Here is a 25,978-nt window from a genome sequence, read left to right as displayed (position 1 = left end):
CAGGAAAGGTTGAAATCTTTGGTTTTAATAGTTCCAAAGTGTGCTGTTGATATTTTAACACGTGGAACTGACAGCTGAGTGCTCATAGATAGCTAAGGTTCCAGAGGTGTATACTTGTTTACCCCATCTGTCCAGAGCTCTGGAGTCCTTGTCAGAAGGAATAGGATTCTTTGCAGAACTAGCCTTGGCTTCTTTCAGTCCCTGTGTAATGACCTCCGGGTCTGCAGCAGGATTTCTGTACAGGTATTTGTGAGAATCTGGTACTCTGAAATACCTGTCAGGTTTTCTGGGAGCAGGTGGGAGGGCGTCAGAAGTTAAGTTGGATTCATGGAAGACATCATCAACCACTTCTAAGATTGGAGGGATGGCCAAGAGTCTGTGCTGGGGCAGGTCTAGACTGAGGGAAGTCTTGGGATTCCAGTGGAAATGTTCCCTGAGGGTGTGAAGGGTTTCCCCAAAGGAAAGATATTCTGGTGGGGAGGCAGAAGGAATGGATTCCTCTACATCTGAATCCTCATAAGCAGTCAGAGGTTGTAGTTCCTCTTCAAAATCTGAATAATCAGACTCCTCAGAATCCTGTTCTGTCAGTATTTCAGGAGAAAGGTATCTTTTCCTTTTAGAAGGTGTGGCCTGACTACCCCTGATAAGTGTAATAAGATCCTCCGCCATTTTAAGGATTTAACTTGGGGTGATGGAGCAGGAGTGAAATGGTGGCTAGAGCTAGTTTTCCTAGGTGTAGCCTTGCTTCTAGGCCTAAGAGTATCAGTCTGACAGAAATGCTGGTTGGAGGAGAAGACATTGTTTTTTGTCTAGATTCAGTACTGCGAAAAACCTCCTCAGAAGCCAGTGCCTGCGTAGCGGCTCCAGACTCAACCAAGGCAGAGACAAAGAAAGGCTCGGAAGACAAAGATTTCTGCGGTATACCGGAATCTGAAAGGGTCTCAGTAGAGGCCTGCAAAGGTATCATATCAGGCATCAGGGGTAGCGAAAGCACCTCACTGAATTCCGGAGAACTGATGACCTGATTAGCAGTAGAGTTGTTGGACGATTTAGCCTTGTGTGGTCTTTCTCTATCTTTATCCTTACATTTTTTCAGAATGTCTATGGAATGTTGGCTGATGGGCACCATTTCAGAATGCGAAGACTGAAGACGAAAATACCTGACTACAATAAGTGCTCTACGGTGAATGGTTCTCATGTTAAACGGGGCACAAAACCGGCAATGGGAGACGACGTGGTCTGGGCCTAAACAAGTGACACAGTATGAATGGAAGCCTCGGTGTGGTACTTGCTTTCCACATGTGAGACAATTGTCAACTTTTTCGGACATCAGTTAGTGCAAGAAAAAAGGATCCCCAATGGGGTACTTAGCTTTAGATGTTTACAGCTGTAATTCAAACTCTGGTAGCGACCGACCGGCACACTTGTGAACTGCTTCTGCTATGGGCTCCATGGCAAGAAAGACTGATGTAATGGTGTTGGCTGCCTTCCTTTACAGCACTGACAAACTGACGTCAGGCAGCAAGCAACAGCAGCCGATGCAGGAAAACACTGACTCTGGTATTTGGGCCAGCCGAGGGCTAGCACAGCAAGGATAATCCAGAAGTGATGACTGCAACAGTGAAACACGAAGAACATCAAAAAGTTGCTCAGATTTATGAATGGCTTTAGTTTGAGTTGTCTATGCAAATCCAAGGTGTGAAGAACCTTCTCACTAGCAGTCTGTTGAGAAGGGAAAAAGGTGGGCAAATGGACAGACTGATTAAGAGATAACTCATTAACCACCTTGAAGAAAAGAAAGATTAATACGAAGAGATACCCTGTCCCTATAAAAAACAAAAAAATGAGGTACAGCCACATGGGCCTGAAGCTCAGATACCATTCTAGCTGATTTAAGGGCCAAAAGAAGAAGGGTCTTCAAAGTTCAATGCTAAAGGAAGCTGAAGCTGCGGGCTCAAAAAGGGCCTGAGTCAATTTTTCCAGGACAAAATTAAACTTCTAGGAAGGCGGAATAGGCTTCCTGGGAGGCCTAATATGAAGGACACCTTTAAGGAATTGTTTGACCTCAAATCTAGAAGCCAAAGGAGGGTTCAAAAGCAGGCAGGCAGAAATAGCTGACAGGTGTGCTTTAACAGAAGAGTGTGCCAACACAGCATTGAGCAAGTCACGCAAATAAGAGAGAACCAAAGGAACTTCCACAGAAAGTGGATCCAGGTTATGAGCAAGACACCAAACAGGATGGCCTAATGGTTAAGGTGTTTGCCTTACAAACACAAGGTACAGGGTTTGAATCTCACAGGGGATAATTGGCTATGCTTAAAATGGCTCGCAAGGGCAGTTAGCCTAGTACTAATCTATGAATCTATGAAACAGAAACTGTCTTCCATTTGGACAAATAAGATTTCCTGGCTTCCTGCAAAACCCAAAGCACATCCTCAGAAAAATGGTGCTTAAAATTATTAAAACCCTATCAATCACAGTGTCAACTGAAGAGTGGACAAGTTGGGATGGATGAGAGACCCCTTGTCTTGTGTGAGCAGGTCCACCTTGTGAGTTATCTTGTGAAGACTGCCCTTAGCTAAATGCAGAGGAAGCGGGAACCAAGGCTGTCTTGGCCAAAAGGGAGTCACTGACAAGATTTTCAGAGCATCTTGTTCTAGCTTGAACAAGACCCTCAGTATGAGAGGAAAGGGAGGGGAGGCATAAAGAAACATCCCCTTCCAAGAAAAAGAAAGGATGTCCACCTCCCAAGACTGAAAAAGTACAGTTTTGTACCTACCATAAATGTAGATGTTTGAGTGCTAATACAGCTGCAGTAATCACAGATGGGTTTTCAGCCGTCAGGCGGTCCCTCGGTCGGCCGAATTCCAAAGTCTTGGTCCGGCGTCGGTTGTCGTCGTTTACTCTTCTGACGTCAGGAAGGCCAGAGTATATAAGACACAGCCGACGCCATGTTCTTCAGTCTTTCTTGCCCCAGATGTCAGGTGCCCCCAAAAGGAAGGCAATACATAAGTAAAGCTTATCCACATATGCAAGCAATGCAATGTAATGCAAAATCAGTGTAAGCAAGCAAATAAAACATAACAGGATAACCCAGTCAGGAGGTATGAAGAGGTTGTTAGGCCCCATGCCCTAACCAAGAGGGGAAGGAGGGAGGGATACTGCAGCTGTATTACCACTCGAACATCTACATTTATGGTAGGTACAAAACTGTACTATGTTCATCGTGCATACAGCTGCAGTAATCACAGATGGGTAGAGTCCCAAAGCTATGCATAGGGTGGTAGGTACTATGAGGAACTGGGTTGAGCCAGGATGCCCTGCAAAACAGCAGTGGCGAAGCCTGCTCTTGTTCTGGAGTATAAGGGCAGGTGGTAGTGTTTTGTGAAGGTATGTACAGAACTCCAAGTGGCTGCCTCCAAAATATCCTTAGTAGGCACACCTCTGAGGAAGGCTGTAGAGGTGGCTGTGGCCCTGGTGGAGTGAGATCTGATACCAGTAGGGACAGATTTCCCATGATAGGAGTAACAAAATCGTATGCAGTGGCCAATCCACTTGGAAATGGTCTGTTTGGTAACTGGTTTCCCTTGAGCCCCTACGGCATAGGACACCAAAAGTTGTTCTGATTTCCTGAAGGACTTTGTTCTGTCCAAATAGTAACGTACCTGCCTATGGATGTCAAAGAGTGAAGCAGCCTTTCCCCTTTGTTTTGAGGGTTAGGATAAAAGGTAGGTAGGTGTATGGCTTGGTTTAAGGCTACCCTGGATACCACTTTTGGCATAAAAGATGGATTAGTACGAAGGGAAACCCTATCCTGATGGAAGATGAGGAAGGGCTGCACCGCCATGAGGGCCTGTAGTTCAGAAACCCTACGAGCTGAAGTGATGGCCATTAGCAAAGCTGTTTTCCAGGACAAATATTGCAGATCTGTTGAGGCAGCAGGTTCAAAGGGAGGCAATGTTAATTTTTCTAGTATGTAATTAAGGTCCCAGGCTGGTATTGGTTGCTTCCTTGGAGGTCTTATATTCTTAGCCCCTCTGAGGAACTGCCGTAAGAGTGGGTGAGAGAATAAAGGAGGATCCATGTTGTATTCTGCAGAAATGGCTGAGGCGTGTATTTTAATGGAAGAAAATGAAAGTCCACTGTTAAGCAGTTCAGCTAGGTACTGTAAAACCTGAGGCAAGTTCAATTTTCTAGGGTCCTGTCTTCTTTTCTCATTCCAGCAGCAAAACCGCTTCCATTTTGCGGAGTAAGCTTTTCTTGTAGATGGTCTTCTGGCCTCCAAAATGACATCCTGCACCTCCTTGGAGAGTAGAGTCTGATGTGGTGTTAAGGAATTTTCCACGCAACGAGGTTGAGTGTTTTCAGCTGACTGTGAAGGGTTTTGTAGCTGTTCTGCGTCAGCAGAAGAGGTATTAGAGGCAGAGACCAGGGAGGAGTATGTGTTAGGCTCCTCAGGAATGGATACCAGTGTTGCCTTGGCCAGTCTGGAGCAATCAGTATCATCCTCGGTTTGTCTGTTCTTGCTTTCAAAAGCACCTTGGGCAGAAGAGGCAGGGGTGGGAATGCATAAACTGTCCATGTTGCCCAACTGAATGAAAGGGCGTCCACTTTCCAGGCCTTTGGATGGAAGGTCCTTGAACAAAACTTTTTCAATTGATGGTTCCTGTGGGAGGCAAAAAGATCTATGTCTGGCCTCCCCCACGCTTGGATTATCTCCGTAAACACCTGCAGATGCAGCTTCCATTCGTGTGGATCTGTCATATTCCTGCTCAGAGTGTCTGCCAGTGTGTTTTTCAGTCCTGGCAAGTACTGTGCTTGAAGTTCGATTTGTCTTTCCAGAGCCAAGTTCCAAAGAGTCATGGCTAGTCTGCACAAGGGGTATGAGCGTGTTCCTCCTTGTTTGTTTATGTACCACATTACTGTGGTGTTGTCTGTTCTTATCGGTAATTGTCCTGGCTGCAGGAAGTCCTTGAAAGCTGTAATTGCATTTATTACTGCTAGCATTTCTTTTTGATTGATGTGAAGGTGCTTTTCCTTTTGGGACCATCTGCCCTGAATGCACCTGTCCTTCATGTGCGCCCCCCAGGCGTAATCTGAGGCGTCTGTGGTTATGACTTGTTTTGCTTGAGGCTTGCAGAATGGAAGGCCTGTGTTTACTTGACATGCTTGGGCCCACCATAGAAATTCCTTTTGCAGACATGGAATTATTGGTATAATTGCTTCCAAGCTGTGACTGTGTTGAGACCATAGATTTTTTAGGTACCATTGAAGTTTCCTCATTTGCAGCTTTGCACATGGGATTAGCAGAATGCAAGATGCCATGAATCCCAGAGCCTGCAGGATTTTCCTTGCAGTAAGCCTGGTACTTTTTGCTAGTGTTTTGTAGTACTGAGATAATTGCCCTTGTTTTTCTGACGTAAGGTATGCCATCTGGGTGTTTGTGTCCAAGCTGGCACCTAGGAAGGTTATTTTCTGAGATGGTGTTAGCCTTGATTTCTTCTTGTTGATGGTGTATCCCAGAGAAAGCAGTAACCGTGTCACATATGCCAGATGTTCCAGTAGTATTTGTTTGCTGTCCGCTTGGATCAGGCAGTCATCCAGATAAGGGTAAATTTGTATCCCTTGAAGTCTGCAATAGGCAATCACTGATGCCAGGCACTTTGTGAATACTCTGGGCGCAGTAGATAAGCCAAAGGGCAATGCAGAGAATTGACAGTGGATTGAACCTGCAAGAAATCTGAGGTATCTTCTGCAGCTTTGTCTGATTGGGACATGCAGGTATGCCTCCTTGAGGTCCAATGTTACCAGCCAAAACTCCTTGCCCAGCATGGGAAGAAGTTGCTGTAATGTGAGCATCTTGAATTTTGGTACGAGTAGAAATGTGTTTAGGATGGATAAGTCCAGAATGGGTCTCCAGTCGGTTCCTTTTCTTGGTACCAGGAAGAGTCTTGAATAAAAACTTTGACCTTGTTGGTGCGTAGGTACCTTTTGTATAGCTCTCATGTTTAGGAGCTTTGAAATTTGCAGTTGTGCCTCTACCCTTTGATTTTGTGGTAGGTTTGGCATGCCTCTCATTTTGGAAGAGTGTGAAATTGAAATTTGTAGCCTCTGTTTATAATGTCCAGAATCCATTTGTCTGTTGTGACAATATGCCAATTGTTTGCAAATAATGCTAGTTTCCCTCCCAAAGGTGCTGCCAGCTGAGACTTGCTTGGCATGGAAATGAGGGAGTCATTGGGTTTGCTTCCTGTATTGTTGTGTACTGTCTTCACCACCTCTTGGTGCTGGGGATTGCCATTGTCTGCCTCTATATGATCCTTGTGACTGCCCTCTGCCCCTTGTGCGTCTGTATCTACCTCTTTGGGGCTTGTCAGTGGCTGGAAAAGACCAGTTTTTTGAAGGCCAATTCCTGCTAAATCGTGGTGGCTGGACCTGTAAGAAAGCTTTGACAGTTTGCATAGATTTGGCTTTTTCTTCCATTTTTCGTAGTATATCCTCAGCATTAGTACCAAAAAGTACATCCTTTTGTAAAGGAGCATCAAGAAGTTTAGCTTTCACATGATCAGGCAAATTTTGTTCCCTAAGCCAGGCATGTCTGCGAATGACTGATCCTGAAGCAGCCGCCCTAGTGGAGGCCTCTAGGGCATCATAACCACATTGTAAGGTGTGTTTACCCACTTGTTCCGCACTATGCATCATATCCTGTAACTCTTTTAAATCTGGTTGTTCAGGTTGAGACATTTTGTTTTTTAATTGTGATAACAGGAACTGTTGATATTTAATCATATGAAACTGGCAGTTTAAGGCCCTCATGGCTAGGGTGGCCGAGGTATATACCTTCTTACCCCACCTTTCTAGAGATCTAGATTCCCTTTCTGCAGGAAGTGGATTCTTGGCAGTGGAGGCCTTTAATCCCTTAGGGCCTTGTGAAATGGTTTCAGGGTCAGCATTATGGCCTTTGTAAAGAAATTGGTGAGAACTGGGTACTCTGTAATATCTATCAGGCTTTACTGGTGCAGGAGGCAGAGAATCAGGATTAAGACAAGCCTCGAATAGACATCATCCAGTACCTCCAAAACAGGGGTATAGCCAGAGGTCTGTGCTGAGGTAACCAAAGAAATTCCCTAAGTCTTTTCTTGGAATCTGAAAAGTCTTGGCCTTCCCAATGGAAGTGTTCCCTCAGGGTGTGCAAGGTTTCCCCAAAAGAAAAATCCTCAGGGGGGGATACAGAAGGAATGGACTGTTCTGCATCCGAATCCTCAAAAGGGGAGTAAGAGTGTTCCTCTGCATCAGAATGCTCTGATAAAATGGATCCCTGATCAGAAGAGGGGGGTTCTTCCTCCACTCTGGTTCTCTTGTCAGGAGGGGGCTGAGAACCTCTGATGAGAGTTATTAGATCCTCAGCCATTTTAAGCATCTGTTTCTTAGGCATGGGTCCAGGAGATGGGCCTTGAGCAGCAGGTTCAGTGTGATGCCTGGCTGCTTTGGATTTAGTAAAGGCCTTAATAGAAAAAGAAGATGAAGGCCTAAATACACCATGGGTGGAGGTGGATCTGTCCACATTAGTAGGCTCGACATAAGCTGGGGCTTCGGTTGTAGTCTGGGAAAGGGCCGATGACCCAGCGGTCTCGGGTACAGAAGACACCGCCAAAGGAGTGTCGTCGGTAGTCAGGGACTGCAAAGGCGTCTCGCTGAGAACCGGACCACGTGTAGCCTGTTTCAGCGTGGTGTCGGTGGAGACCGCGGGCCTCGCGTGTCGGTCCTTTTCCTTGCGTTATTTGGATAAAACGGTAGTCGGAGAGTCCGACGACATTTTATAGTCAAAGGCTCTACCAAAAAAGTGTTGGGCGAACTCCGCCCGATGCTTGATAGTGCGTTTATTGAAGGTAGCGCAAAAGCGACAGCCCAAGACGTCGTGGTCTGGGCCCAAACAAGGTATGCAAAGGGAATGGAAATTCTTATGCGGTATTTGCTTCCCACAAGAAATACAATTATTAACTTTTTCTGACATCGGTCTGAGGCAAGAAAAGTTTCCCCAACGGGGTACTTAGCTTTAATGAAGACTTCGGTTCCAAATATTCGTAAATCAGGAGCTGGCCGACCGGCACTTGCGAACTGCTTCTGCTTCGGGCACCGCGCGGCAAAAAAGACTGAAGAACATGGCGTCGGCTGTGTCTTATATACTCTGGCCTTCCTGACGTCAGAAGAGTAAGCGACGACAACCGACGCCGGACCAAGACTTTGGAATTCGGCCGACCGAGGGACCGCCTGACGGCTGAAAACCCATCTGTGATTACTGCAGCTGTATGCACGATGAACATCAAGGGAGTCTGGTGCAAAAGACAGGAACAGTACAGTCGTGTACACTTACCATAAATGTTGATGTTCGAGTGTATTCACTGTTGCTGTCATTACATTTGGGTTATCTGCTTGCAGGTAGCTCTCAGTCGGCCTGATTAACAAAGTCTTGGGTCCTGTGTCAGTTGCTGTCCCTTCTTCATGACATCAGGTCGTCAGAGGTATAAAACATGCAGCCGACTCCATTACATCAGTTTTTCTTTCCCCAGATGTCAGGTGCCCCCCTAATGGGAAGCAATTAAATATAAAAGTACAAAGATATACCTCCAACAAAAAAGCAAATACACCAAAAAGGCTTGTAAGCATAGTAAAGGAAAGTAGACATATAGTCAAAAGAAGTTAGGGGGCTGGAGGGAGGGTAACCAGGACTGCAACAGTGAATACACTCGAACATCTACTTTATACTAAGTGTACACAACTGTACTATGTTCTTTGTGTTTCAATGCTGCAGTCATTACATTTGGATATATTCCCAAAGCTATGGTTGGGAGGAGGAATTCAGATAGCATTAGGGCCAGCTATAAGGCTCTGCAAGACTGCAGTGGCAAAGCCAGCTCTGGATTTAGAGAAAATTGGCAAATGAAAATGCTTGGTGAAAGTATGTACAGAAATCCAGGTAAAAGCTTCTAGGATGTCCCTGGTAGGAATGCCTCAGAGAAAGGCTGTAGAGGTAGATGCAGCCCTGGTGGAGTGAGGTCTGATCCCCTGGGGGATAGGTTTTCCATGGTGCTAATAGCAGAAATGAATGCAATGGCTTATCCATTTAGAAATGGTTTGCTTTGAAATAGCCTTCTCCACTGCCCCCTGCAGCAAATGCCACCAGCAGCTGTTCAGATTTCCTTTGAGGTTTAGTCCTGTCCAAGTAGAATCTAAGCTGTCTGTGCAAATCTAAGGAATGCAGTATCCCCTTTATTCTGTGGATTGGGAAAGAAGGTTGGCAAATGAATGGACTGATTAAGAGCCACACTGGATACCACCTTGGGCATGAAGGATGGATTGGTTCTGACGGACACCCTGTCTGCATGAAAGATGATGAAAGGCTCCAGTGCCATAAAGGCCTGTAATTCAGATACCCTTCTAGCTGAAGTGATTGCTAAAAGGAAAGCTGTTTTCCAAGAAAGAAATTTTAAGTCTGCAGTAGCAGCTGGCTCAAAAGGAGGTAGAGTGAGTTTCTCCAAGACAAAGTTAAGGTCCCAGGCTGGGGTTGGAGCTCTTCTGAGTGGTCTCAAATTTTTGGCCTCTCTGAGGAACTGCTTGAGCAGTGGATGAGAGAAGAGGGGATGTTCTGTGTTATAATGAGCTGAAATGGCTAAGGCGTGGATTTTAATGGAGGAAAAAGACAGGCCCTTGTGAAGCATCTCAGTTAAGTATTGTAAAATCTGAGGTAAATTGGGCGCTGCTGTGCTCAACCCTTGAGACTGGTTCCAGGCACAGAATCTTTTCCATTTTTCAGCATAAGATTTTCTAGTACTAGGCCTCCTTGCCTCTAAAATGATATCCATCACAGGTTTGCTGAGGGATGGTAAAGGAGAGATTAAGTAATTAGCCAGGTTGCAAGGTTCAGTGTTAGAAGCTGTGGGTGCAGAATCTGGTTCTCCTGCTGAGACATCAGGGAAGGAGTCTGAGGCAGGTGCCATGGAGATAACCATGTCACACTGCTCAGGAGGGGGTACCAGTGTTGGCGTAGCCAGTCTGAAGCAATCAAAATCATCCTTGTTTTTTCCTGTTTGATTTTTAGTAGTACTTTGGAGAGCAGAGGCAAAGGGAGGAAGGCATAGACTGATAGGTTTTTCCAGCTGAAGGACAGAGCATCCACTTTCCAGGCTTGTTTGTGGGGAGTCCTTGTGCACAATTTGTCCAATTGGTAGTTCTGGGGAGAGGCAAACAGGTCTATATCTGGGCTCCCCCATTTGCTTGTCAACATGTTGAAAATCCTTGGTTCCAGTTTCCATTCGTGGGGGTCCATGAGATTTCTGCTTAGTCCGTCTGCCAGTGTATTAAATTTTTCTGGCAGGAATTGAGCTTGTAGGTGCACTTGGTAGCTCAAGGTTGTGTTCAACAATGCCATGGCTAGTCTGCAGAGGGGGTAAGAATGTGCACCCCCCTGCTTGTTTATGTACCACATAACAGTGGTGCTGTCCCTCATTACCATTAGTTGTCCTGGATTAATGCAGTCCTTGACGGCTGTCAGAGCATTCTGTACAGCTAACATTTCTTTTTGATTGATATGCAGGTACATATGACTTAGGTTCCATTTGCCCTGAATGCAATTCCCTGCCAGGTGAGCCCCCCATGCATAGTCTCATGCGTCTGTTGTTAGGGTTTGGGTGGCAGGGGGTGGTGTGAAAGGTAGTCCCTTGCATTGGTGGCAGGCCCCTGCCCACCAAAGGAACTCTAGGCATAGGCAAGGTATGACAGGAATCCTTGTTTCTAGGTCTTGAGAATGTTGACACCATACACTTTTTAGATACCACTGTAGTTTCCTCATATGCAGTCTTGCATATGGAATTAGAAGAATGCAGGAGGCCATGAACCCCAAGGCTTGCAGTATTTGTCTTGCAGATAGCAGGGTTTTTGTGGCCACTTGTTTGAAGTAGGTTATCCAATGAATTTGTTTCTCTGGCATGAGGTAAGCCATCTTTGAAGTTGTATTCAAGCTTGCTCCCAGGAATATAATTTGTTGACAGGGTACCAGGTGTGATTTCTTTTCATTTATGGTGTACCCCAGACAAGTTAGAACCCTTTGTACAAAGGCCAGATGATTCAAAAGTATGTCCTGGCTTTCTGCCTGAATTAAGACAATCATCAGGGATGGGTATATTTGAATATTTCTTTGCCTGCAAAATGCAATAACTGGAGCTAGGCTCTTTGTGAACACCCTGGGTGCAGTAGATAAGCCAAAAGGCAGTGCAGAGAACTGATAGTGCATGTAGCCTGCTTTGAAGCATAGGTATCTTCTGCAAGACTCCCTGATAGGGATGTGCAGGTATGCTTCTTTTAAATCTATTGTTGCCAACCAGGCATCTTTGCCTAGCATAGGAAGTAAGTGGTGAAGAGTCAGCATCTTGAATTTTGGAATCTCCAAAAAGGTGTTTAGAGTAGACAGGTCCAGGATAGGATGCCATGAATTGTCTTTTCTGGGTACCAGGAAAAGTCTTGAGTAGAAACCTTGTCCCTTTTCAACTTCCGGTACCAGTTGAATAGCCCCCATGCTTAAGAGAGAAAGTACTTGTTTTTGGGCCTCTGCCCACTGATTTGGGGGTAGGTCCAGCCACCCACTTGGTGTTAGCAACGTGTGGAAGTGAAATCTGTATCCCTGGGACACTATATTCAAAACCTATTTGTCCTGGGTAATGAGTTCCCAATTCTTTGCATAAAGAGCAATCTTTCCCCCCAAAGGGGCAGTCAGTTGATAAGTGCTTGGAAATTTTAAAAGGAAGTCATTGAGACAGTTTACCATAGGGGTAGTCTTATTATTCCCAGATTTGGAAGTGGAGGCCCCCCACTGCTTAGTTCTGTGGGTCCCTTGGGACTGAAACCTGGGGTTTTTGCTGTGTCTGGGTTTGGCTTGAGAAGACCTGGAAGGGACTGGAAAGGACCAATTCTTAGAGGGCCAGTGCCTACTAAATCTAGGAGGCTGAACTTGTAAAAAATCTTTAACAGTTTGCATATATTTTAGCTTTATCTTCCATCTTTTTAAGAACTTCCTCAGCCTTGTTGCCAAATAGGCAGTCCTGATTTAAAGGAGCATCCAACAATTTAGCTTTAACATGATCAGGCAAAGATTGCTCCTTAAGCCAAGCATGGCTTCTGAGCACAGACCCAGTAACAGCAGCCCTGCAAGAGACCTCTAATGAATCAAAACCACGTTTCAAAGTATGTTTTCCAACTTGTTCAGCAGAATGCATTCAATCCTGTAATTCTTTATTTTCCACACAGTCAGGAATCAACATCATTTTCTGTTTAAGTAGTCCAATAACATGTTGCTGATACTTTAACATATGAAACTGGCAGTTTAAAGCCCTAATGGCCAAGGTTGCAGAAGTGTAAACCTTCTTACCCCTTCTATCCAGTGCCCTGGAGTCTCTATCAGAAGGGGTAGGATTTTTAGCAGTAGAAGCCTTAATGCCCTTGGGCCCCTGTGAAATAGTCTCTGGATCTGCAATAGGATTTTTAAAAAGGAACTTGTGGGACTCAGGGACCCTGTAGTGTCTGTCAGGTTTTCTGGGAGCAGGAGGGAGGGAATCAGGGGCCAAACTAGATTCCGAAAAAGCATCATCAACAATGTCTAGTACAGGAGGAATAGCTAAAGGCCTGTGCTGAGGTAGGAGAAGGAAATCCCTAAGCCTCTTTTTTGAATCAGAAAATTCCTGGCTTTCCCAGTGGAAATGCTTCCTTAGAGTATGTAAGGTTTCCCCAAAAGAAAAATCCTCAGGAGGGGAAGCAGAGGGAATGGAGTCCTCTGCATCAGAATCTTCATAAGTAGATAGGGGCAAATCCAGATCATCAGAAGAATCAGAAACAGCAGAATCCTGATCAGAAGATTCATAATCAACTTCAGTCCTAGGCCTCTTGGGGGGGGGGGGGGGTTGGCTATCCCTGATTAGAGTTATTAGATCTTCAGCTATTCTTATCATTTGTTTTTTAGGCATAGAGGCCTGAGCATGTGGCCTGCGCGTCATTTTTTTTAGGCATGGATCGAGATTTAGGCCTAAGTAAAGAAGGAGGCATTGGTTTAATATGCAAGTCTCTAGGCCTGAATACACCCTCAGAAGCCAGTGCCTGCACAAAGGCTCCGGACCCATCCAAGGCAGAGACGTCCGCGGGTTCCACAGTTGAAGCATCTCACGGCATACCGGACTCTGAATGGGTCTCAGTAGAGGCCTGCGAATCAGAAGTAGCGGTTATCAGGTGCTGCGAAAGCGCCGCACTGAGTACCGGCCTACTGGTGACTGGCTTAGGAGAAGTGTCGTCAGCAGTTTTGGACCTTGGCGGCCTGTCTCTGTCTTTATCTTTGCGTTTTTTCGGGATCCCGGTAGTCAGATGGCTAACCGACGACATTTCTGGAAAATTAAACCTTGAACCGAAATATTTAGAGGCGAAAATATACTGACGACGGATAGTGTGCTGATTAAATAAAGCACAAAACCGACAGCAAGGTACATCGTGGTCAGGGCCTAAGCAAGGAATACAGTACGAATGAAAATCTTTATGAGATATTTGCTTTCCACAAGTAATGCAATTATTAACTTTTACTGACATCGGCAAGGAGCAAGAAAAAATTTCCCCAATGGGGTACTTAGCTTTAGTTGAAGACTTCGGTTCTGAAACTCGAAAACAAAAATTTCAGGAGTCGGCTGACCGGCACTTGTGAGCTGCTTCTGGCACCGCACGGCAAGAAAGGCAGGTGTAATGGCGTCGGCTGCATGTTTTATACCCCTGACGACCTGACGTCATGGAAGAAGGGACAGCAACCGACGCAGAACCCAAGACTTTGTTAATCAGGCCGACTGAGGGCTACCTGCAAGCTGATAACCCAAATGTAATGAATGCAACAGTGAAACAAAAAACATCTGTCTGCTCAGACAGGAGGCCAAAATATCTACCTAAAGAGTAACCCACTGGCGGACAATGTCTAGAAACACATCTCTGTGAAGCATTAACTTGTGAGCTGAAATAACTTGAAAAACTAGGGAGACAAGGGCTAAAACATACCTGGTCATATGGGTCTAGTAATTCACAGCCCTAAAGACCAGAGTAGCAGCTGTGTACACTTTCTTACCCAATCCTTCAATGGTGCTGCAGTCCTTGTGACAGGGAAGCAGCTTAGTAAAAGGTAAAGCTTGGAGGGCTTATCAGAAAAAACAGAAATGACACTAAGGTCAACAGAGGGACACTGGTAAAGAAATTTGCAATCTTCAGGCACCATATAAAACCTATCTTTTTTTTTTTTTTTAGGAGCACAGGGCTGGAAATCAGGAGCCTGAGAAACTGCAGAAAAAGTGTCCAATAAGGCAGCAAGTGTCCAATAAGGCAGCAAGAACAGGAGGAACAGCAGAGGGCTTGGGAAACTCCAAAGGAATTGGCTAAAGTATTGGTGTCATTCAAAGGGGATCCAGTATCTGTCAGCCTGGGATGACCTGCTCGACAAGCCACGTTGCTTCGTTAGGGACGGCTTGCACCTGTCACCCCTGGGCTTTCGAATACTGGCTAAGGCTCTTACCACCCCCATAGTGCCTTTTTTAGGCAAGGCTCAAAAGACAAACCCACCTCCATAGACAACACAAGGAAAAAAAACTAAGGGTAATGCTGCTCAACGCCAGAAGTCTAAACCTCAAGATGCACGCACTCGAGGCTCTCCTCAGTATGGAGAATATCGATATCTGTGCAGTAACAGAAACCTGGTTCAAGGCTCCCAAGAGCACCCCAGCACTACCAGGTTATACCTCATACCATGCTTTTTGGCCCCAAAACTCGGACTGAACCACATAAGAAGGGGGAGTATCCATATTCATCAAAGATACCCACACCTGCAGGTTAGTGGCACTGCACGAAGCATCGGAGACCATCCATGTGCAACTAACAGTGGGCAAAACTGCCTTTCAGTTTGTGGCCTGCTACGGACCACCCTCCCAAACTCAGGAACCCCACTCGGCTTTCTTGAGAACACTGGAGAATATGAAGGTCTCTCCAAACACCATTATAATGGGTGACTTCAACTACCCAAACATAGACTGGGAGCACTACTCAAGCCCCAACATCCTCGCCCAACGGTCCCTAGAATTTATAAACTCAAATGCTATGGAACAACTGGTCACCACTTCCACAAGAGGGGAAAACATATTGGACCTGATCATCACCAACATGGGGACTCTATGTTCCATACCAGAGGTATACCCCTCATTGGTAAGATCTGACCATAAATTAATCTCACTGGACATCTATATCCCGTCCCCACCCCCAGCCAAGTAAACCACGGTGAAGAACTTCTCAAAAGCAAACTTCACACATCTCAAAACCGAGGTGGAATCCTTCAAAGCCCCCAGGCCAGTGGAAAATATGGCCCAAACTGCAGAATCCTTTACAAATGCATTCTATGGACACCTACAGGAATGCATGGATCGTGCTATCCCAAATAAAACCAAGACTCACTCCTCCAAAGGCAGGAGACCTGTCTGGTGGACCCCAGCCATAAATAAGCTATACAACAGAAGGAGAAAGCTACTACATGATAGAGCAAAATCCCAAAAATGGAAAGCATCTCTGATCAGTACTAGCAAGAAACTACGATCCCTCATAAAATCATCTAAGGCCAGCTTCGAAAGAAAAATTGCACAAGACGCTAAATATAATCACAAGGCCTTCTTTAGTTATGTCAGGAACCTGGGTGGCAACTCCCAGATATGCTCTGAGTTAGTGCAGAATGACAAAAAATACACTGAACCCACAGACATTGCCAACATCCTGGCAGACAGGTTCAGTGCAAACTCCCCCCCCCCCAAAAGAGCAAATGTCTATCCCAACAGAGTGTAGCCTCCCTGACATCACAGATGCACAGGTGAGAGCTGCCCTCTCCAAAGCAAAAAACACAGCATCAATGGGACCGGACGGTGTCCTGGGCTGCGTCTTACACAAGCTCCAAGAAGAACTGAACCCTCACATAAAGTCACTGTTCAATCTCAGCCTTACTACAGGATATGTACCCAATGAATGGCGTACAGCAACCGTGGTCCCACTCCACAAAGGTGGTGCCACAACGGACCCCGGAAACTATCGCCCTATAAGCCTGACTAGCCTGGTCTGCAAAGCTATGGAGCGTATCATCATGGAACTCATAAACAAAGACATTGGGAACCTCCAAACACTGGATCCTACCCAATTCGGCTTTGTTAAGGGCAGATCTTGCCTCCTGAACCTGGTCGACTTCTTTGAAACAGTCACCAAGGCCATAGATGAAGGAAAGGTAGTCCACACAGCCTACCTGGACCTCGTAAAAACCTTCGACACAATACCCCACTCGGGCATCATAAATAAGCTCACCAGCTTAAATATCAACCCCTATGTCACAAGATGGGTTGCAAACTGGCTCAGGGATAGAACCCACATGGTCAGAATTGCAGGTGCCATGTCAGACTCTAAACCAGTTACAAGTGGCGTCCCACAAGGCTCAGTCCTGGGACCTCTGTTGTTCGGTATATATTTCTCTGAGGTACAGGCTAACACGGGAGGACTATGGCTGACCAAGTTCGCAGATGACTGCAAACTGGGTGCCATAATCGACTCGCCGACTGGCACAAGCATCCTCCAAAAGGGTCTCACAGAGACGGATAACTGGTGCCAGAGCCATGGCCTAAAGCTAAATGCCAAAAAGTGCATAGTCATCCCCTTTGGGAAAAACAAAGTGCCCACAAATTACCACATAGGTGGTAATCTATTAAGTACAGAAGAAGTAATTAGGGATTTGGAGACCCAAGTAGACAGCAATCTCTCCTTTGACAATCACGTTGCCAAAGTGGTTAGAAAGACCTTCTACATTGCCCACCTTATCACGAAAGGGTTCACATCTAGATCAAGAGAGGTCATTGTGCCCCTCTACTCATCACGCCCATAATTGAATACAGTGCCCCATTTGGGATGTACCTTACCCGACACCTGCAGCAACTGGAAAGACCCCAAAAGTACCTCACCAAGAGGATCAAGGGACTCAAACAGATGCCCTATGCAGTTAGGCTAAAGAAACTCCAGCTCTACTCAGTTGCATACCGGCTACTCAGAGGCGATCTGTGCTTGACGTATAAAGCCATGTCCAAACCAGAATTAATGGACATGCTCCACCTCAGGAAATCCAAATCCCCTAGAGCTACACGCTCCAGGGACTTAAACCTCAGCACAGAAATAAATAGGACATGCTGGAGGGACAGATTCATATCCCAATCCATATTAGGTAGAGCCCCTCAATGACCCTCTTCAAGAGGAATCTTGATGAGTGGATGGGAGATCGTAGGTTTACCCCTGGGATCTCTTCTGTGTCCCTACTAGACAGAGGCACAGTAAACTAACCTTAAAGGGTCTATCTTCTGTAACCTACTATACAGAGGCACAGTCAACTAATCTAAAAGGGTGGCGAAAGCCAAACACACTCTGGCTGGGCTTATAAATGCCCTAGGGCAGATAGCCTAGTATCAACCTATGAACCTATGAACCTTATAAACATCAGAAACCTGAGTAGAGCCCCCACTTAAACTCCATCATACGGGAAACAGTATCCCCGATGGAAATCTCCTCAAAGGGAGAATCCAGGCTAATAGAACTGTATTCCTCAGAACCACAATCGAAGGGAGAGGGACTCTGGGAGGAATAGGCCAAAGATTCTGCATCAGAATCTACTTCCTCATCAGAATAATCCCACTCCCTATACCTCTTAAGAGGAGTAGAAGACTCAAGGTGAAAGAGTAACGGAGGCCCCCCTGAGGGGGCTTCAAAGAAATAAGAGCATTAAACAAGACCTATGTGAAATCATGCCATTCACTCTGAGGTTCCTTAGGAGCAGGGGAAATATGCTTAGTCTTCTGCTTCTTTTTCAAAGAGACGTCCAGCCTAAGTATCTTAGGTGACTTGGACCCATGCTGACACTCAATTAGTGTAGTAGGAATCTCCTTCCTAACAAGGATCTGTGGAACACCCCTACGCCTTTTGGATATAATCAGCCACGGTTCCCCCTAAACATCCTAAATGGGCATCTGCAGTACTCCTTTGGGGATACTGTTTCCCATATGATGGAGTTTAAGTGCGAAAAGCCAGGTTCATGCCGGATTCTGAAGCAGTCACAGCAGAGAATCTGACTGAAGAATTGGGCAATCTTCCAGACTTTCACCAGCCTTGAGACAGACATCTGGGGGAAGCAGTACAGCAGAAGAATTTGGCTGAACTTTCTTGGTCGTTTTTTTCATGGACAACTGACCCTTGGGCCAGGATGATTCTGCCACAGTACCTTAAGCCAATAAATTAAAACTGTGGTTCTCTAGGTAAACAGCTAAAAAGAAGAGATGACTTTTCTAGAGTTTTAGGGACAAATGCTTGAAAAATATATAGGGTCGTGAGACGCACCTAAGCAAAACAAACACTACTCGTGATGGTCCTTATGAGGAGTCTGTCTCCCACACTGGCATTTCTCCTTTCTGGATGACATGTATTCCAACAGCCACAAATAAAATAAAATAAGAACAAAAACTCCAACGGGGCACTTATCTGAAAATGGCTTGGCAACCAGCAGACAAAAGAGTATTCAGACTGACGATCAGAGGTGTTGTTCAGACTGGAGGCAAAGAAGTTTTTTTTGAGAAAGGTACAGCTGTATGTCATCTTTATGCCCCACGCCATGCATGGGAAGCATAAGTGTGACATACGATGTGCCTATTACAACCTAAGGCTTTGGTACACTGGCTGGAAGTTGAGCTACCCTTCGCAGGGAATTCCTAATGTAAAGAATACTGCAACAGTGATATGGAAGGACATGCAACTCAGCCAGCCTGGTGGCATAGAGGTAAAAAGCTTCTTGGGTGTTAGAAGGGGCATGGAGGACGGGCATGTCCATCCTGGACGGCAGGCTGCAAGGCTGTAACAGCCATTCTTAGTAAGGAAGTAGGCTTGGGACCTGGGCACATGTGTGTCATACACCAAGCCTTCATTATTGGGTAGACTTCAGTATGCAAGAGCACAGGAGAATTCACCTGCATATGAAAAGATGTTGCTGCAGTGACGTGGGTCACCTATCACTTCATCCATGGGAGGGGCTGGGTAAAGTTCAAATGTCCTCATTGCTGAGATGCCAGTAAGTGCACAATCAATCTTCATAGTTATGTAAATGATACTCTGCTTGTATGACTCTCTCCCTACATGATTTGAAGGTGATCCCCACCACCAGGGAATGAACAAAGGTAAAGAAATGTAGCTCAGATACCAATAAAGCAACTTAAGCATGTTATTCATAATGGATTGATTCTTCACACTATTATATAGACATCATGCGGAACATAATATCTTCAGTCATACTATGCACTGAATAAATGGTTGTTACTATTTTCTGATCTTTTGTTATCCTGGAACTGAAAAACTATGTCCTTCTCTAAAGTCTGTGTCTTGAAACACAGGTATGATGACTTGAAATTACCTTTAACACAACTGTATGAATATAGTCTAAGTAACTTACCTGAAAGTAAGCTGCATTCTCTTTCAGATGTGCATCAATACATTTTGTGAGAAGAAGAAGCCAGCTCCACTGAGTCTGCAATGTATCAGTGTATGCCTGCAAAACAAGAACTTGTTACCAACTTATCAAGGAGCAACATCCAATTAAAGCTCCACAAAGGTACAAAAATTTACAAACAGGAAAGAGCAGAGGGAGTACTGACCTTAACAGATGTCCGAGAAATAAGTACTTCAGCCAAAACTAATGACGTGCCTAAATTCTTGGTTTCCTCATTTTCCTGCATCAGTATTAGTTTTCCCTAGCAGTATCAATGACCTGCTTCAGTTCAGGCAGTCTTCAGTTCTTGCAGTGAGAAAGTCGCCCTGGAGTTGGAGAGGTCTTCTCTCCCCTTACTACACTCTCTTGGAACACAGAGACAGGAATACATCAAGTAGAGTATGTTAAACAGCCCCTGACAATAATGTCCTGATTTGGAACCATTTTGTTTCTAATGACTGAAAATGATGGAAACACTCTGCCAACCAGCAACTCTGCACTTATCTTGTGCAGATACATCCCTGAAAAACAGTCACAAGGAGCTGCTGCCCCTGTTGCACTCAGTGCTTTCCATCACCTGCAGAGTTCCGTCATACTTGTTATAACATAATGAAATTTAGTTCTTGATTTTTGACAGAGACTTTCTGTCAGCACTGTTTTTTCCTGCTTAGCTACACCAGCTGAAACAAACTGTTATTCTTTTCTGAATGAGGATAACCTTTTTAATGTAATGCATAAGTAGCCTGTACATATCTAAATTAATCTGAAGTCTCTCTTACTTATCTTCTTAATTTGTACAGCAAACAGAGTTTAAACTTCCTGTTCAACGGAATAACTAACAAAAATAAAAATTTTTATGGAACAAACTTAACATCAGTTAGATTCAAATAGCTAAAGAATTAATGTATCCAAAATAAAATAAGTCTTATGGTAACTAAATGTTCCTGGGGGGGGGGGGGGGTGATGGTTGTAAGAAGTGTAGAATACCTTCGTCTCACCTACTGTTGAAGCCAAAATATTAGGTTAAGGCAGGCATGCTAGTATTGTTACCATACATACTCTCATGGGAAAGAAAGCTAAGTATAATTCAAAAAATGCAGACAGGTGAAGTCAGAAGGGAAACTGGTTTTCAACGGGTCTAATACCTAGTTCTGTTGCCTCTCCCTAGTAAAGATCTTTTACACTTTAAAAAACAGGGAAATTTTCTTCTGGAAGTTTGCTTATTTTTTCATGAAATGTAATAACACCTACATAAACAAATGCCATATAATCTAAAAGTGGGCAATCTTCCAGGTTGTTAACCTGAGGGGCAACAGATACATCTGGAAGAAATTTGCCACATTACTGAGGTAGCAAAGGTTGTAACTGTCAGTTTCCATGGAGAATGGGATATAATTTGCAACAGAAGTGACGTCCATGGTCTTTTTTTTTTCTACTTTGGAGTGATATGATGATCGGATAGAAATAGAGGGAATCTGTTGCCAAAGCTGTTTCTTGGGCAGTTCTTTAGCAGAACGTAAAAAAAAAAAAAGACTTCTAAGATGGCTGCATAAACATCAACAGACTGATATGAGCTCTCCCAGTGTGAAAAAAGAAACTGTGACTAAAGAGCCAGTTGAACTGTTAGCCTGGGTAAAAATACAGTCATTGGTTAGTACTGCCTTGATGGCAGCAAAGATGACACTTTGCAGAACTTGAGAGTAAATCAACCATAAAAGGAGAAGCAAAAATTCTGGCAAACTTGGCATTCTTTTTAGGCGGCTCCACCTTGACAGCCGGTTCAGTTTCCATGTCTAGGGCCAAACACTTAAGTCGCTGGTTTTCCACGAACAATTTAAGGGCTGCCAGACTAATGTGTAGGGTTTTAGTAGCAAACGACTGACAAATACTACAGGTTGTATAGTCGTGGGACTGGCCTATTCAAAAAAAGACAAAGTTCATGGGAATCCTTTTGCAGAAAAGAACAACTTACATTTTTTCTTCCTAGAGGATATCGGCTATATAAATGAATAGCAACCCAAGCCTAAGTGAAAAAAGAAGATTCCCCAATGGGGTACTAATCTGTATTGTCTTCTGTAGCACGGAGTGAAACGAGCAAGCTGACGTTCAACTGCGGTAGAGACGTTCTGAGGTTTGTGTGTGCAGATGTCACATTTATGGCTCACTGTTTATGGCCCTGCATGTGACGTTCCACGTACCTGACAGCAACAAGGATTAAGCTTTGGCATAGAAGCCTGATGTTAGGGTCGCCTGAGGCAGAGGATGACACAAGTGAGAATACTGCAACATGAGAACAGCTGGACATCCAGCTATTTGGATGAACTGTTAAAACTGCACAAATCATTGGATGAAATGAAGAAAAGGCTTGCAGAGCATGATGCTTCTCAAGAATAACAGTTTAAAAACACAACAGGGTTAGAAAACACAGAGCACAGAGAAAATGTGAAATTTTCTGTGGTATCAGAGAAACTGGAAAGAAGACACTGTATTAATTTTATGAAAGTACAAATAAACAACTGGACTGGTATTCCAAAGCAGAATTTGTTAACTGAGAGGGCACATCGCGTGTATGCTCTAAACCTGAGCACATAAAAGCAGCCAAGACCTTTATTAGCAAAGGTGCAATCATAAAAAAAAAGTTGCTCCTGACAAAATTGCGGCAGAAAAGAAAAGTATTAAAAATTCCAGACAATAGAGTGTTGGTAGAAAATGATTATTCACTGTACATCAGGCAATGTCGAGAGGTAGGTATGAGATTCAAACTACTACATCCAACTATATTAAGAATATTTCTCCTGGAGGATCAAATGCATACTTTGATGCAGAATATGCTGAGAAGGAAATAAATTTATCCAACAAAGAGTGAGGCAGCAAGCAGATGGGGTTGCTGGTTCTCATTCTCCTGACAACAAAACTCATAAAGAGACTTTGACAGTGAAATTTTTTCCAGTGTTTCAAAGGTAAATCAAAAAACTTCAAATCCAATAAACTGTTTAAAAACAAACTGGTTAACCAGAAACGATAAGAGCAGGAAGCAGGTGAAATACTTTTATTCGTAAGCGCTTTCGAATAACCTTTGAATCACTGTTTGTCTGATGAAGGCTCGGTAATACTGAGCCGAAAGTGCTTACGAATAAAAGTATTTCACCTGCTTCCTGCTCTTATCGTTTCTGGTTAACCAGTTTGTTTTCAAAGGTAAATGCTTGAGAGACAGCAAAATATGCAATAGTTGACTACAAGAATCAGGACTTGAACCAAAGACTGGTGCTGGCAGATGGAGATAATCTGGACTAAGAGTAGCAACATTCCAATTAGTGAACAAATGGGAGAAATTGAGAAAGACTGGGATTTTGTTAACTTTTTTTAAACTTGTAGATGAACTGTAAAGCATATACCCCACTTTTCATCATTAATGTTTAGAAGGACACTGAAGGGAATGAAGAAATGTAAGTAAAACAGTTTTTTTTCTTATTAATATATTTGTATAAATTGTATAAAAAGTTCATGATGTAAACTGCTTCAAGTAACTGGGAGGTGTGGTTGAGGAGAAGGGAAGTCTGAATGAGGCGGTCAGAGTGTCAGGGGTAGTGTACAACAGAAAAATGCCAAAGAAACAGAAAAGTAAGGCGTACAAAACAGTGGTGTGACTAGTACTACTGTATGGTAGAGAAACCTGGGCAGTAAAGGCAGAGCAGTTGAGGAAGCAAGAGGTAACGGAGATGAAGGGCCTGAGAAGTATGGTAGGATGCACACTGTGGGACACATGAATAAATAAGGACATAAGAGCAGAAGCAAAAGTAGCTCCACTTGCAGAAAATGTCAAAGAGAACAGAGTATGGTGGTTCAGGCCCATGTGCAAAAAAGCAAAAGACAATCTGGTGAGGAAGATCTGGGACAGACAAGAAGAAGGTAAAAGGAAATGAGGGCATCCAGCAAACAGGTGGATGGAATGTGTGAGAGAAGACCTGTGACAGTCAGGCATGAGTGATGGAGAAGGTAGGAGAATGACAATGAATAGACATAGATGGTGACAAATGACACAGCAGTCTAATTCCATGTATAAAATAGGAAAAAGGGAGTTGATGATGATGATGATGAGGTGGAGAATGACGATGATGATGACCCCAGCACCAGAGTGACAGGAGGCAAAGTTGTGATACATCGCCAAGGTAAGTACACACTGATTATGGAACTCTTTGTAGAATATCTGCCTAGGAACATCAGCCTTCTACACATAATACAATCACTGACTTTACAATCTGACATCTATAGTTGTGGCATGCAAAATCTCCTAAGCTTTTAAATATGCAATCAAATGTGTAAGATTTATTTTTCCCCAAAGGGGGATTTAACGGTACTATGGAAGACAGGCTGATTCAATGATCTGATGATGCCTTAGTGACTCACTTTAATTTTATCACTACTGCAGTAAGAAAGAACTACAGATTGGCTTAGTTGGATGTCTCCCTTACACCAACATGCTGATAGCCAGGAGGAAGGCCATCTCCCTGACCTAGAAGGGGAAGGGTGCAAAGCTTTAGAAGTCAGGCTGGACATTGGACCTTCTCTGGCAGAAGTCTCAAGTGCTGTCATTAATGGAACAGTGTAGAATAAATGAATATGTGTGAGTGCTGAACTGGTAGGTTTGCTCAAAACTGGACTGAGCTGTAAATTAACTGTTTTTTCTAACCAAGCAGGCTTGAAAAATAAGACAGAATGATGAATGCCATGAGCAGTACTAAGTTTATTGCATTTGTAATATTAGTTTTTTTCCTTCAGCAAATGTTCAGTATGATTTATTTAAGTCTGCAGCTGAAGCAGTTGTACATTCTGTTCTTACATTTCCTTGCATATGAGTTGTCTTTAGGTATAAGCAATTAATCTTGAGAGTTCTGAGTATTGTTTGCAGAGGGAAATGTAAAATTTAAAAGCCCAAGGGTAAACAGTTCGGAATAAATACATTTGAAATTACTGGAAGTGAATAAGAGATAGCAGCTTGCCTAACAACCTTAATAGTTCAATGCATTTAATAGAAAAAAAATAAAAAATATAGTTTTACTTAAGGATAGCCAGTGTACTTTTTCTCATGGTTAAAAGTTAATGTTTTCAGAAAACATACAACATATTTTTCGCATCTGGGAGGGAAACAGAGATAAGAAAAGAACAGAAAGCAATCAGTGTAAATAGGAGCACAGGTTATAACATGTTGTTTAGTATGGTTAATCTTAATTTTAGGTTAGGTAATGCATGAGGATACAGCTGTCACTTTGGACCAATTGTTTCTACCAGGAGGGTTAAACTTCATTTTTTACAACAGTACACAGTTTTGTGTCTTTGTTCTATGCCAATAGATTATGAAAATGTATTTACTTTTTCATTTGAGGGTTTTCGTTAAAATACAAAGTCTTGAAAAATGTGACAAAGGTCCAAATGGAGTTTACAAGAAACAACTGTATAAATAATCAACATGTCAAATATTAGTGTGTGCATATAACACAAAAGGTGGAAACACACATTCTAAAAAAAGCTGCCACATATAATAAATAGGTGGGAACAATAACTTACAATGGCTACACTATCCAGACTATTTTGATTTGTAAAATGGCCTTACAGGTATAAACAAAAAGGTAAGAATACTAAATGATATTAAGAAAAGCAGTGTGTAAATAGTAAACAGCAATGCTGCAAGAAACACATTTGGAAAGAAATGAACATGTGTATTTGATAGGATTTTGGTATGGATATTCAACAAGACATCACAGACAAAGGAAAAGGAGAGTAATTATACTAATTGCTAGATGAGCTGCAGCTGTAACAGAAGACAGGAAAAATAAGGGTATATATGAGGGAATAAGGGGCTACTGGCAAGGGAGAAGGATTAGGCTGGCATGACTTTATATTTCACCAAAAACTACTATTATGAAGCTCACGAAAATTCTGGGAGAAGTAATCAGCTTTCAGCAAGGAATACTACATATAGGTGGGGAATGGAATATTATTTGCAGTAGTTAGAATGTATCTGGGGAGTCTAGAAAGGAAAATGTAACAAAAAAGGGTTAGATCTCTGAAGAAAAATGTATGAAATATTTAGTATGGAACAAATTAATTCAGTAGTAGGAAAGTACAGTTGTGTACACTTACCATAAATGTAGATGTTCGAGTGTATTCACTGTTGCAGTCATTACATTTGGGTTATCTTCTTGCAGTAGCCCTCAGTTGGCCTGATTAACAAAGTCTTGGGTCCTGCGTCGGTTGCTGTCCCTTCTTCCATGACGTCAGGTCGTCAGGGGTATAAAACATGCAGCCGACGCTATAACATCAGTTTTTCTTGCCCCAGATGTCAGGTGCCCCCCTAATGGGAAGCAATTAAAT

At 43.7% G+C, this 25,978-nt stretch overlaps 1 protein-coding gene across 3 annotated transcripts in view; it reads right to left on the bottom strand.

Moving 5' to 3' along the window:
- The window catches only part of LOC122796716 (desmoplakin), a 1,113,853-nt gene that overhangs the window by 618,774 nt on the left and 469,101 nt on the right, over positions 1 to 25,978 (bottom strand). For all 3 annotated transcript variants that reach the window (XM_044065413.1, XM_044065414.1, XM_044065415.1), the window contains exon 9: positions 19,571 to 19,666. In XM_044065413.1, the coding sequence (XP_043921348.1) occupies positions 19,571 to 19,666 (96 nt within the window). The remainder of the gene's footprint in view (positions 1 to 19,570; positions 19,667 to 25,978) is intronic.

Source organism: Protopterus annectens, chromosome 3.part0 (genome assembly GCF_019279795.1).
Source record: "Protopterus annectens isolate FY-2018-M chromosome 3.part0, PAN1.0, whole genome shotgun sequence".
Lineage (NCBI taxonomy): Eukaryota > Metazoa > Chordata > Ceratodontiformes > Protopteridae > Protopterus > Protopterus annectens.
Note: the sequence above shows the minus strand (reverse complement) of the source record. Positions and strands in the feature narration are given on the sequence as shown.